At 39.4% G+C, this 14049-nt stretch overlaps 1 protein-coding gene across 4 annotated transcripts in view; it reads right to left on the bottom strand.

The window, feature by feature from the left end:
• L3MBTL4 (L3MBTL histone methyl-lysine binding protein 4) overlaps positions 1 to 14049 on the bottom strand; it is a 450236-nt gene that overhangs the window by 38643 nt on the left and 397544 nt on the right. For 2 of the 4 annotated variants that reach the window (XM_069099669.1, XM_069099672.1), the window contains 2 exons: positions 2847 to 2909; positions 22 to 1638 (listed from right to left, as the gene is read on the bottom strand). In XM_069099669.1, the coding sequence (XP_068955770.1) occupies positions 1471 to 1638; positions 2847 to 2909 (231 nt within the window). In that variant the 3' untranslated portion in view covers positions 22 to 1470. Of the gene's footprint in view, positions 1 to 21; positions 1639 to 2846; positions 2910 to 14049 lie in introns of those variants that run through there. The other 2 variants (XM_069099670.1, XM_069099671.1) reach the window with 2 other exon arrangements.

Raw genomic sequence — 14049 nt, 5'->3', positions numbered from 1 at the left:
AAGCAAAGGGACATGCCTATCTCATGTATATCAATCTTTATTAGCACTTAAAATATATTAAAATATGAATACAGTAAAAGCAGGTGTTTCATTGACTTATAGAAAGATTTGGTAAAATCACAGAAACAGAAATTTACATCAACCAATAATATATTAAAATTCCATCTAAATCAAAGACCCCAAGGAAACATAACAAATGCATATGCTTTAGAGATGTTTTTCCTCAAGTAACTGGTATTGTTGACACTTCTATTCAAACAGATACAATATTAGAAAAACATAATAACTAGTTGCAAGTAGAGGGGGTTATAAGTAGAACTTTATCATTTTCTCCCCCGACTTCTCTGTCACTCTCCTTCTGCAAACACGGTGGAATTAATAACATGAACACACTCTCCATTCCCTTGTGGATGTGCCCATTCGAAAAGAAGTGCCAATTACGGAGGATCCCAAAGGATTTTAATTTCAGGTATAATTACTTGTAGGAAAACATCAGCTTACAAAACACTTGAATGTGGGAAACAATGCTTTTTAAGTCCCCTCCTTCTTTTATGTGACACATCTCTAGCTTTAAAAAAATACAGTAGGCTCATCGTCCATTGATAACACAGCTCTCGATTGCACAGATTACATGTACAGTAGGACAAGTCCCGTCCCCTGAATGTGATCAATTATACAGAGCAGAAGCCTCACCAAAAGCAGTGTTACAAACAGATCCCAATGCTATGCCATTTAAAACACCAGGGGACTGGATGAATGTCAGAGCCAGGCAGATGAGTGTTTCATTTGAAAACGCCTAGGCCTGATTTTTGTCATATTACATCATCACATCCCCCTTTTAAGGTCCCAAGAAGTCTTTAGTGAGCAACCAAGAAATGGTTACTTAGACAAAAAAAGAGAATTAATGAATCATGAAAACATGTGCTTTTTTTTTTTTTAAAGCATTCACACTTTCCTGAGTAAAGTTCACAAAAATCTCACAAGACATCTTTTTAAAGCACCAGGTCTTTGTCTCTTCCCTCCGTGTATCTTTTCCAGACTCATTACAGTCCAGATGGCAAATCTGAGCCAAGCTCGGATGTTCTGGTGAAAACATTAATAGTGTATTTATGAACACTGTTTTTCTAATATTTCACCACTTGAAGGTTTTATGCCGGGGAGATGGGAAATGACTTCTTTAATGGAATCTAGGGAAAGAATAAAAATGAATGTGTATGTGGACATCTTTGGTCTGTCTGACCTGACAAGACTTTGCCAAAGAATGACAATGTTGATGGTCGTTTGAATGTGCCTAAAACTTTCTGAATTCTGGAACTTTGCACCAAAATCTTTTCAATATATAGAACTTAGACACTTAACATTTTTCAGTATGGACATGACCAGGTAAAGCATGAAAAATTAAATGAATGTTTTCCAGATTTTATTGCTTGAATAACCTAAGTTCAAAGTGTCCAGGAGAGAGTGGCACATCTATTCCCTGATGACTTTGTTAGAGGCAGAATCTGTTTCTCCAAGGTCCTGGGCATGCCTGAACATCAGGATGGAATTATAAATCTTCAATGCTGGGCCAAGTTTAATGCGCATCACTTTGACTATATCTGTCTGGGTCAGAAGCAGGAAGGCTTTGCCATCAATCTGCTGCAAATAAAAAAAAATAAAGGGCCTTGTCTTCATTCTTCTCCAATACTGTAGTACTGACTGTCCTAGACTTTCTCTACAATGCCCTTGAGCCAGATGAGGTCAGAAGTCTCCTTATCCCCCTTCCTGTCCTCCACCTCTCCCCTAGCTTCTTTATATGTGCTGTCTTCCCCTTTAAGAATGTAAGCTCCTTGAGGGCATGAACTGTCTTTTTCCCCCCTTTCATATTTGTATACCCATTTGCCAGGACTATTAACATAGTCCTAGCAAACAGTAGGCATTTGCTTGTTGACTGGACCTTGTCACCATTTTTCTGACTTCAAACCCATTTGTCCACAACAAAGAGAGGCATTATCACATAGCATAGAGAAAAATGGTTTTAGAGCCAGGAAAATAGGACATATACCAATGTGTGACCAATGTCATTTGACTTCTCAATGACCTAGGTAACTAAGACTTTCAATTGTGGATATATTGGGGCTATATATATATCAGTGGTAGGAGTTTCCATAGTAGAAGTTTCCTGCCCTCATGACATCATAGGGCTGGATGTGGTTCGATACCATCACTACCACCCACATAACTTCCACCAACTCCTATGTGGACAAACACGTACAAACTCAAACTCACCCTCACATGGGTCACTTAACCAGCCATGTCCTGATTTAGGAGATACAAGATTAAGAAGGAATATGGTTTCTCTGAACTAGTTCATCAGAACTAATCCTTCCAATTTTTTTTTTTTTTTGCTTTTTGGAGGGCAATTGGGGTTAAGTGACTTGCCCAAGGTCACAGGGCTAGTAAGTGTTAAGTGCCTGAGGCCGGATTTGAATTCAGTTCCTCCTGACTCTAGGGCTGGTGCTCTATTCACTGCACCACCTAGCCGCTCTCCCCCCCAATTAGTTTTTTTTTAATCATTTGAATATACGCTTAAAAGTAGACCATTCCAATGCTATTAAGTCACAACAGAGGGTGTACATTAATAGCCTGGCCCACGAGGCAGGCGGGGGAATTGCTGTGGCTGCTGAAGTGGATCTGGACTAAAATTCTGCGAGCATCTTGGGAGGGAGACAAGGAAGGCATGGAGCTGTATGTAATGGGGGAAAAGCCATACAAGACAACGACAAACACTGTGATTACAATGACCAAGCTGGGCCCTGAAAATCAGGTGGGGAGGATATTGAAATCCTTTTGCTGAAATTTCTTACCTCCTTCCTGAAGTATCTGGAATGATCTTCACAGCCTGGAAGGCTTTGCACAAAATTTGCCACCTACAACACAAAACGAAAAACCTAATTTGAAACATGTGTGTAGTAGGTGCTTAATAGTTTAAATTCTATCTGTTCAAATGTATTGAATAAACTGAAATAATTTCTTAGGTCATCAGTGAATCATAGTATGGCTTAGCAAAGTGCCTGGAACATGGTAAGTGCTTAATAAAATTCTGACATAACCAACTTTATATCTGTGCATATATATGTATATATACACATTCATTCATATACATGTTTCAAACTTCAAAGACAAACCCTGGGATATCCCCAGATTACCCAATTCAACTCATTAACCACTTACTAAGTGCTGATGATTCAACACAAAGGTGCTGTGCTAGGCTGAAAGTATAAAGATAAAAATAAAACAATTCTTGTCCTTGAGGTGAATGCTTGTGGGGATATGGAAGCATAAGACTGGGAGAATTAGGGAAGGATGCACTGAGGAATGGCACCCAAGTTCAGCATTTAAGGAAGACCAGTGGGAGCTGAATTCGAGGCAGGGAGGACAGCTTGTGCAAATTCAGAGCACCAAGTCTGGGGCATGGCTAATAGCCTGGGGGTGTCCTGGAGCCAGTGCAGATTAGTTTGAGAGAGTTGAGAGTTAAATTCTAAATGTGAGAATTTATACCTTGAAAATCAACCAATCCTGAAAATCAGAGCTTGATTTATTGTCTATCTAGACTCAAGAAAGTGATGAAGAAAATGTTAATAATGCAAATTACATTTTAAAGTGTGTAATGGGTACTTCCCTCCTCTCCCACACCCTTGGTAGTAGGCCAGTAAGGCTGGAATGCAGAAGAGTACAAAATAAGGTAGGAAAAGTAAGTGGGAGACTGTGGAAGGCCTGAAATGACAGACTGTTTGTATTTTTGTCTTACAGGCAATGAGAAGGCATGGAAGGTTTTCTGAATAATGTGATAGGACCTATGTCTTAGGAAAAGTAGTCTGACAGCTGTTTGGAGGATGGATTAGAGAGAGGAAAGACTAGAAGCGAGAGGTTATGGGGCTTTAAACCACAATGCTGGCCATAGCAGAGAAGAGATGGGAACAGATGTGGTAGCTATCATGGAGGTAGGATGAGCAAGGCTTGGTAGCTGATAAAGGAGAGGGAAGAGTTTAAGTGATCGAAGTCACTTAAGTGACCCCAGGTCACACAGGGTAGTAAGCCTCCAAGGCTCCTCTGGTGTCTCTAACTCTAGGGCCCAGTGTACTTTATGGTCACTTTAGAGAAAGTAGTTTCAATTGAGTGGTAGGATGCAAAGCCAAATTGCAAAAAACATGAGAAGTGAGTGGGTAGTGAGGAAATGAAGTTAGAGAGTATAAAGATATAATTCTTTCTAAGAGTTTGGCAGTGAGCAGGGGACAGTGGCTTGCAGGGTCATTGAAGTTTGCTATGGGTATCTTTCCCATTCTTTCATTACCTATAATGGATACTAGATTGGATATTCAGACCTATTCAAGCAGTTACACACATTTAATGGCTTTTTATCTAGGTTAAAGTTTACCAAAGATCTGGCTGTAGATTCAGGAAAAGAACAATTTTCCCTTATAAACACATTTCCCAAAGGTCAAAACAAACAAAAGTGTAAAGTACAGATGCCCAAAAGGCTTCTCCCTTGTACCACACAGGACCCTGACCTAGTGCAACTATTTTGTCTGATGCACAAAGAAAGTAGATTTTATTTAAAATGTCAGGAGAATATTTTCATAGTGAAACAAATAACTATCTTCCCCACCCGCTAAACAGAGTTTCTGGGTAATTAATAATCAATTTGTTAATTAGGCTAGCTGGTAATCAATAAATTGATGGTTAGTGGTTTCTTTAGGCAACCGAAGACACAAAGGGAGACTCTGAATCACCTTAAATCCCTTCTGAAAGGGAACTTTTCCTGACAAGTGAAATTCAGCCCCGATTGGTGAACATTTAATGAGAAGATGGGCTAAAAGTCTTCAGCTCCTCCTGCTGAGAACATGGCTTACTCATGAGACTCAACTGAGCCCAGCAATCTGAACAGGTGAATCCATCTCCATCCAGACCACTTTGGTTGGTTTTGTCTTTCATGAGCTGAGTAACCCTAAATTCTAATGGAGGGATACAAGAATAGGGGTTCTTTTCCCCAGGGTAAGAACTCACCCAAACTGGATTCCGTTTACATTCTTAACAGAAGTTAGGTGTCCTAGATGGGTGGCATTCTGACCAAGATTGAAGAACATGTTCCTTGAGGGCTAGGGGTAATCTCAATCAGTCATGTCTTTCAGAGACTGACTTTTTACAGGAGCTGGGCCTTAATGAAGAAATTGAGGAAAAAAGCCTAGATACCAATTTAGTAACTGGTTATTAATATAATAGTAAAATAATAATTTCTCTCAATAGATAAAAACAGACTTGGGGGAACATAGGCCTTGATGGACCACAAGAGCTGTTTTCTATCTGGTAATCTGCTCAGTTCAGGTTATAGTCTTCCTGAGTCTGATTCCTGAGAGCGAGATATGAAACCCAGTTGTGAAGAAGGACTCCTCTTTGGAGAAAAACAAATTTCAGTGTTAAGCAGGTCTTTTCTCCTAGAAAAATTAAAAAGCAACAAAACTAGCATTTCCCTGTCCTCATCAAATGCCTGAGGAATCTCCAGAAAGGGCTACCAGTGTCTATGGGAGTGCCTTGCACATGGGAGGTGCGCTGTGTTACTGAAGTGAACCAAAACAAAACACGGTAACTGCTCACATTCTGTGTGTGTGTGTGTGTGTGTGTGTGCGCGCTAAAGTCAAAATCTGTCAGAAAATTTATTAATATACACTAATTTCTGCTTGAAAAGAAATTCAGAATTCCTTGGGTTTTTGATTTACTTAAACAGAACAATAGTGATGTTAATGTCAGTGCACTTTTGCTGGTATATCTTCCAGAAATCTCTTCTCCCCGGAAGGCTGCCCACCTCTGGGCTACTCATCCATTTGGAAGCACCCTCCATCTCTGTGATCCATTGGTTGGTTCCTCCTAGACCATCCATTTTAAGGAAGAGGCTCAGGCTAACCATCTTTATTCTTCTCCAAGCTGTACTCTTGATTCTTTTTTTTCTTTTTTTCAAGGGGGGAAGGCAAGACAATTGGGAATAAGTAACTTGCCCAAGGTCACACAGCTAGTAAGTGTCAAGTGTCTGAGGCCGGATTTGAACTCAGGTCCTCCTGACTCCAGGACCCGTGCTCTGTTCACTGTGCCACCTAACTGCCCCCTATACTCTTGATTTTTAATTTTTATTTTAATGTTTATTTTTTTATACTCTTGATTCTTGATGGGAGAGGACTTGGTCTACAGCATCCCCTCTGCCTCTCCAAGCAAGGCACCTTCTTCCTGATTCCCTTTTATGTATTACCTTCCCTTATTGGAACAAGTTCCTTGAGGCTGGGGCTTTTTGCTTGTATAAAGGCTGACAAATGCTGGCTGACTTGACTTGAAATCACTCACTCCATCTTTAACTGGTCCCATTTAAATCTGGTTGAAGGTCACTATAAACAGGACAAACACTCTCCAATAATGTCAGTTTCAGGAATCATGATCTTTCCTTGAAATTGATTATCTTCTACTCAAAGATACACGTGACTCCAAGGACTTCAGACTAGGACACTGTTAACAATTTTTCAACCCCTACAACACCACCAGTGCCTTGGTACTATATACTTCCACATGCTCCTATTTCCATTCTGGGCACAAAATAATCTCAAGCATGAGCCATGCTTCTAGGATATCATTTTGTACTCTCCCTTCTCCTTCTTTAGGCCGTACATAATCAGCAGCAAGCCACGTTACTTGAGCTGGTTCATTACGAATTTGGAGCTCCCTGCTTTTTACTTCAATAAAGCAGATGCAGCAAAACAATGATATAAAGAGAACTATTCAAGATGCTCTGGGTGTATATCATGTGCATTTAGGGTAGAAGCATGGCCTAGTATGATTCACTTTCATTTTTATCCAATCCAATTCAACTCTATTTGGTTCAACAAACATTTATTTATTAGGCGTCCACTCCATTCAGGGGGAGAGGCAGTGACAGCAAGGGTTCCTCTGGAGGTTAATAGTTGAGTAACTATGGACAAGTCACTATCCCAGGCAGCTCTCAATCTATATGTTGTAGTTATCAGTGGAGGGAACTGGGTGGTCCAGTGGAGAGAGCACTGGGTCTGGAGTCAAGAAGGCCAGAGTTCAAGTCTGACTTCAGATGCTTACTTAGATGTGACCTTGGACAAGTCACTTGATCTGTTTGCCTCAGTTTCCTCATTTGTAAAATGGGTATAACAACAGCACCTACCTTGCAGGGTTTTCATGAGGCTCAAATGAAATAATCCTTGTTAAGTTGTTGGCATGTAGTATGTGCTACGTGAATATTAGCTTTTATTATCACTATTATTTCTGTAACAGGAACTACCCATAAGGATGAAATCACAGGTCTAGACCACATCACTACCCCACCCACTAAAAAACTAACCAATAAACTCATGGAATGGATTGTCTGACAGTTCCTGACCTTGAGGAATTTATATTGTAGTGACTCATGGAAGGCACATGATTTGAATATCCGCTTGGTTCCAGGACTACCTCATTGGAAGCTGTGGCTTTTTCAGTATATGCAAAATTCATGTTGATTCAAGAACCACTTGACCTCTTTGTAAAAAAAAAATTCACTGACACTTACATAAGTTACAAGCTATAGGATCTCCCAATCAGACTACTAAAGGGATAATTTACAGAACTAGATAAAATTGATTTGGAAGAATAAAAAGACCTGGAATATCAAAAAGAAATAAAGGGAAAGGAATGGAAAGAGAATAGTACTTCTAGAACTCAAAGAATATTATAAAGCAGTAATCATCAAAACTATTTGGTAGTCATTTAAAAAAATATCAACAGAACATACTAGACAAAGGAAAATTAACAAAAACGAACTAAACTCTATAGTCCAGTATTTAATAAATATTAAAACATAAATTATCAGAGCAGCTAGGTGGTATAGTGGATAGAGCACTGGCCCTGGAGTCAGGAGGACCTGAGTTCAAATTCTGCCTCAGACATGTGACATTTAACTAGCTGTGTGACCTTGGGCAAGTCACTTAACCCTGCTTCCCCCTACCCCCAAAACAAAACATAAATTACCTAGGAAAAGTATGTGACAAGAACTGCTGGTAAGCCTGGAAAAATAGTGTGGTAGAATACCATCTTACACCATATACTATACAACAATCAACTGAAAATGGATATGTGACATGAATATTAAAGATTATACCTAAAAAAATCAGAAGGTAACAAGAGAAGATACTTTTCACAGTTATGGGAGGGGAATTAATTTTTAAGCAAACAAGGGATTAAACTGATCACAAATGATAAAACAGCACACTTTAATTACATGAAATTAAAAAAGGTTCTATGTGAATAAAATTAGTGCAATTAATATAAGAAGGAATGATTAACTGGGGGGATACATATAAATTATCATTCAGAAGGATCTGATATCCAAGATATTTAGGAAATTAAGAGAAATAATGAGTAACAAAAGTCATTGCTATATATAAGTAGTTAAAGAATATGAACAAATGGTTCTCAAAAGAATTGTAAATTATTAACAACCATATGGAAAAAATGTTCCAAATTACTAATAGTAAGAGAAATGAAAATCAAAATAATTCTGAGATTTTACCTCACATTCAGCAAATAGGCAAAGATGTCAAGAGTCAATGAAGGAAAGGCAGTACAAAGATGGAGACAATAATGTATTGTTGGAGCAATGAATTGGTCAACGCCACTGGAAAATAATTTCGAATTATGTAAAGGTGGTGACTAAAAATCCACATGCTTTGACCCACAGATTCTATCGGCAGGCATATACCCTAAGCAGGTCAATGACAAAAGGAAAGATCTCTTATAGTAAAATATTTATAGCAGTTTTTTTGTTGTTGTTTTAGAAAAGAATGAGAAACAAAGTAGACGTTCATCAACCGGGGAATGGCTAAACAAATGATGGTGCAAGACAATAGTGGAATGTGCTATAAGAAATGAAGAATGTAATGAATACTGAAAAGCAGGACAAAATTTATATGAACAGATGCAAAGCAAAGTAAAGCAAATGATATAACAATGGGAACTGATCCTATTTACTGAGTAAATTAGAGTGTTTTTTTCTCTTCCAGGTGAACAAGAAGCAATAAATTTTTTTTTTGTAACCTATATTTAGCTTATCAGTGGGCAGCTAGGGGGCACAGTGAATAGAAAGATTCATCTACTTACTAGCTTACTAGCTGTGTAGCCCTGGGCAAGTCACTTAACCCTGATGGTCTTAGTTTCCTCCTCTGTAAAATGAGCTGGAGAAGGAAATGGCAAACCACTCCAGTATCTTTGTCCAAAAAATCCCAAATGGGGTCATGCAGAATCAGATATGGCTGAAAGACTGAACAATAACAAAATGTAGCTTATCAATATCTCTTTCTTAGAACTACTGGGCAGTCCCTTGGGTCCAGGTTCCTAAGGGATATGATTAGAAACCTAGAAAATTAAATAAAAAAAATTAAAACAATGCTGCTGAATCATAATGATCATGTTTGGCCTTAAAAAAAAAGATACGGGAAAGTGCCATTGCCCTTTTCTCTGCATAAGATGGGAGTTGTGGGTGGGGAACACATGCTGCATATAATGTCAGACTTTTCTGATACGTTTTTAGTCTTCCTAAAAATTTTCCCCCTTTTTTATTGTTATAAGGGGTGGCTCTCTGGGATGAGAAGAGGAAATATTGGGAAATTTAAGTTATGTAAAAACAAGACAGCAATAAAAATATTTAAAGAAAAAAATTTTTTTAAGCAACACCATATAGCTGGTTGGTTTTCTCAAGGCCCCTTAACAGTCAGAGTGAGCTCTAGAGCAGAATTTAGCACCTGTGTGCACACCTTGAGCTGCTCACTCACCCTGACGTCTCTTCACTATATTTAGTTAGACTCAGTTTTGCACTCAGTATGAAAGCCTTGGAATATTTTGTTTTTAGAAATAATCAGTATGCTGATGTCTGCTTTGGTCAGCACTGACTCCACAAGTATAATTTTATCTTGAGTCCCTTGAACCATTTTTAAAATTATCTTAAGAAAAAATACTGGATAAGGATAAAAACATCAGCACAAATAGCCAACCATCAAGCTGATAGGAAACAAAATGTTCTTGCCAGTATAGCACCATGGGAAGAGGACTGGTCTCCCAGGGAAGAGTCCTGGGTTATCTTCTTCCTCATTTCTTTTTTTTTTTTTTTAAAGCAATAGGGGTTAAGTAACTTGCTCAAGGTTACACGGCCAGTTATTTCTGGGTGTGGTGCTAAGTATCTGAGCCCGGATTTGATCCAGGTCATCCCGACACTGGAGCCGGTGCTCTTACTTGCTGAGCCACCTGGCCGCCCCATGCTTCCTCATTTCTAAATCAGAGAGTAAGAGTAAATGACCTCTAAGATCCTAAGAACTTGTGGTCTGACACTCATCAAGAAAGGGATGAAAGACCCACAGATTTAGAATTTGAAGGGACATCAGGGGTTAAAAGGTCCAAAATCTTACATTATCAAAAAGGAAAAAGAGGACCAAACAGAGATAACATGAGAAAGAGCCTGGATTTGAACACAGGCCTTCTGACTCGAGATCCTGTGTTCTTTCTACTATGGCATAGAAGAGGTGTTTGAGTCAGGGGCAGTTTACATACACACTGGCTGCATATAATATCTGCTAAATTTTCACCTATTAGCAAGTGTAAACTTTTTCAGTTGTGAAGCCAGATTCTCTGTGAATTCTTTGGGGAAGGAGAATGATATGATATGATGTGACATTATATTATATATTGTCATGTCATATTATCATCCTATCACATCAATAAGAATTTGTTAATTACCTACTACGTGCCAGCGACTGTCCTAATCACTTTACAAATAGTATTTCATTTGATCTTCACAATAACTCTGGGAGGTGGGTAATGTTATTATCCCCCTTTATAGTTGTGAAGAAACTGAGATAGAAATTAAGTGACTTGCCCAGGGTCACACAGTTGGAAGTGTCTGAGGCTGGATTTGAACTTCCTGACTACAGGTCCAGAGCTCTTAACCACCTACATTATGGATGACACATTCAAACACTAAGGAAATCAATATTTTTATTAAGTAATTTTTTTTTCCTCTTCCAGGTGAATAAGAAGCAATGAACTCTCTTTTTGTAACTTGAATTTAGCTTATCAATACCTCTTTCTTTGAACCTACTGGGCTGCCGCTTGGGACCAGACTGTAAAGGGATGTGACTGGAAATCTAAATGTTCTCCAAGCTAATGAATAAAATGAAATATCCGAGGAAAAAAGGACTCCTGGGGGATAGGAGATTGCACCATTCCCCAAGTGGTCTTTACAGAAAGTGAACGATCTTATAGATATTTCAAGATGTATCATCTATTTAGGACAAGCGAGGGCCAAAGAAATAGTTCTTCATTTCTGAGGAAAATGTTTTAGCAGCTGAGTTCTGGGAAAGGTCCCCAGCACTTCTGCCTATTTGCAAAAGAAGTGATTTTATATGGCAAGCGAGTATCCTACTGGGAATTTGGAGACCTGAGTTCTGGTTCCATATCTGTAACTAGAAAGTTATTCCCCATCCCTGGGACTCAGTTTCTTCCTCTGTAAAAATGAGGGTAATAGAAAAGACACTTTGTAAGGTCTATCCCAGAACTAACATTCTATAATTGTAGGAATTTCATTTTCAGAAAAGTAGAGAAGAAAGTAGTTTTGTTCTGTAGTAACAGTTCAGTCATTTAAGGTGATTTGATTTATTTTCGTGTAGGTTTAATTGTTCTTTTCTAGGCAAGCAAAGGTTCCAAATTATGCTTTTTTTTGCTCCCTAGAATCAGGAATTGTTAGTCATTATTATTGATAGGATAAACTGAAGATAATCAATGGAGGGAAGGCACTAGCATTATGGAAGAACCATAAAGTTTTCCTGTAGAAGGTGGGATTTTAGTTGAGACTTGAAAGAAGCCAAGAGGCAGAGATGAGGAGGGAAAGAGTCCCAGGCTTTGGGGGATGGCCTGTGAAGTTCCACAGAGTCTGGAGATGGAGTGACTTGTTGGAGGAATAGCAAGGAAGTCAATGTTACTGGATCACAGAATACATGGTGGGAGGGTGAGTGTAACAAGACTGGAATGTGGGATGGGGACAGGTTATGAAGGTCTTTGAAGGCCTAACAGAAGATGTCAGTAGTGATTAATTTAGAGCAGTGTGGTATACTGAAGGACACTGGGATCTATGTTCAAATCCTATCTGTGACTTCAGACAAATCACTACCCCTTGCTGGGTCTGTTTCCTCATCTATAAAATGAGGGGATTGGATTACATGGCCTATAAGAGCAACTAGATGGTGCAGTGTGATAGAGTGCTGGACCTAGAGTGACGAAGACTCATCTTTCCGAGTTCAAATTTGGCTTTAGACACGTACTAGCTGTGTGACCCTGGGCAAGTCACTTAACCTGTTTGCCTCAGTTTCCTCATCTGTAAAATGAGTTGAAGAAGAAAATTACAAACCACTCCAGTATCTCTGCCAAGAAAACCCCCAATGAGGTCACAAAAAGTCAGACACAATTGAAAACATCTCCTTTCTAGCTGTAAATCAAACTATGAAGAGACTGCCCATGCAATGAATGCATACCAATAGCATGATAATCAAATTCTTTGGCCAGTAATCAGCATCTGTATTTATCTGACATCTTCATGTACTAATCATTGGTTTTCCCAGCCCCTCCAAAAATAGCAGTCTGAATCCCAGCTGAGTTTATCTTTCCTGTTTGGAGGCAATGAGTAAGTTCCATGAAATTTAACTATAAGGGATTCTTGATCAAAAGTTTAAATGAATGTAGGACTTTTACCTATAACAATATGAGGATAAAGCATGGTCACATGGAATGCGTGCTGGTTCTATTGTCAGTGGGTGTGGGATCAGGTCAGCATGACCTTCACCAATGACTCAGGAAGATGTCTGTCTCTTGGAGGGTGTACAGAATGATTTGTACAATGTGGTTAAAGCCTGTCACTGTTCTGGGAGAACCCCGAACATGAAGAATGGCACAGCAATCTGGAGAGTCCAAGCTTTGCCTTTCTAGGCCCTGAGAACTTCCCTCACTCCTTTGCTTATAGCCTACTCTTGTTGACATCCATCTCTGGATCTCAGCAGGCCCAGTTTTCTCCAGTGGGCTTGCTGTTTCCTCCAGATCCCTCCAAATGCCAATGCTTTCCATTTTGCCGAGCCTGTTATAGTGTGCCCGACTGTACCACCTTACAGGACATCTGGGATCATGTTCCCAGCCTGTCTCATTTTTTTTTTTAAACAGCAAAGTTTGTCATTTGCCTGTTTTATCCCCCCAAGGTCCAACTGCATAACATTCCTATCCTCAGCTTAGCAGTGCCCTGGATTCTCTGAACTGTGTTCCCCTGTGTAAAGCTTGCTTTGAAAGCAACTGCCATCTTTTAGCATTAATGAACATTTAGGGAGCACTTGGCTGGGAATGGGGCAATTTATATACAGTGCTTTAAAAGTTTTTTTTTTTAATATAGGAAATAAAAATCCCTGTGCTTTTGCCAACAGCATTACCAAGTCCTCCCTATAGCAGCTGGTGAGATAGATACGTATGGTCTGCTCACCCGACCTCTATAGCGTGTGTTTGTGTACATACTTACATACTATATACACCGTGTATATGTATATATGGGCTCATATGTGAAATGAGTGTGCCCTGTGAAATTCATTCCCTTGAAAAAAGTCCAGGTGCAGAAACTGTTCTAGGCCAAGGAGAAGAGAAAGACAAAAAATTAGAAAAGACATAGACCAGTAATGGGAATGTAAATTTAAAGATCTTCCCTGCTCCTAGGCTAAAGTGCACCTGGAGCCTGGGGTGGGAGGCTTGTTTTTCAGTAGATACTCTTTGATTGGGCAGTTGAGTCGATATGGTTGTTACATTCTCTGAGCCAGGAGAAGGCTATATAAGCCCTGATATAGCTTCGTTTTGGGGCTCACTTTGAGAAGTGTTCTGTTGATTTGATCATATGAGACTCCAGGAAGCCGTTGGTTGTTGAGAGCCCCCCCCCCCCCCCCCCCCCCC

Source organism: Petaurus breviceps, unplaced genomic scaffold, assembly GCF_028583685.1.
Source record: "Petaurus breviceps papuanus isolate PSGF00001 unplaced genomic scaffold, PetGlider_PUasm1.0 38, whole genome shotgun sequence".
NCBI classification, from domain to species: Eukaryota; Metazoa; Chordata; class Mammalia; order Diprotodontia; family Petauridae; genus Petaurus; species Petaurus breviceps.
This window is presented reverse-complemented; position numbering and strand designations above follow the sequence as displayed.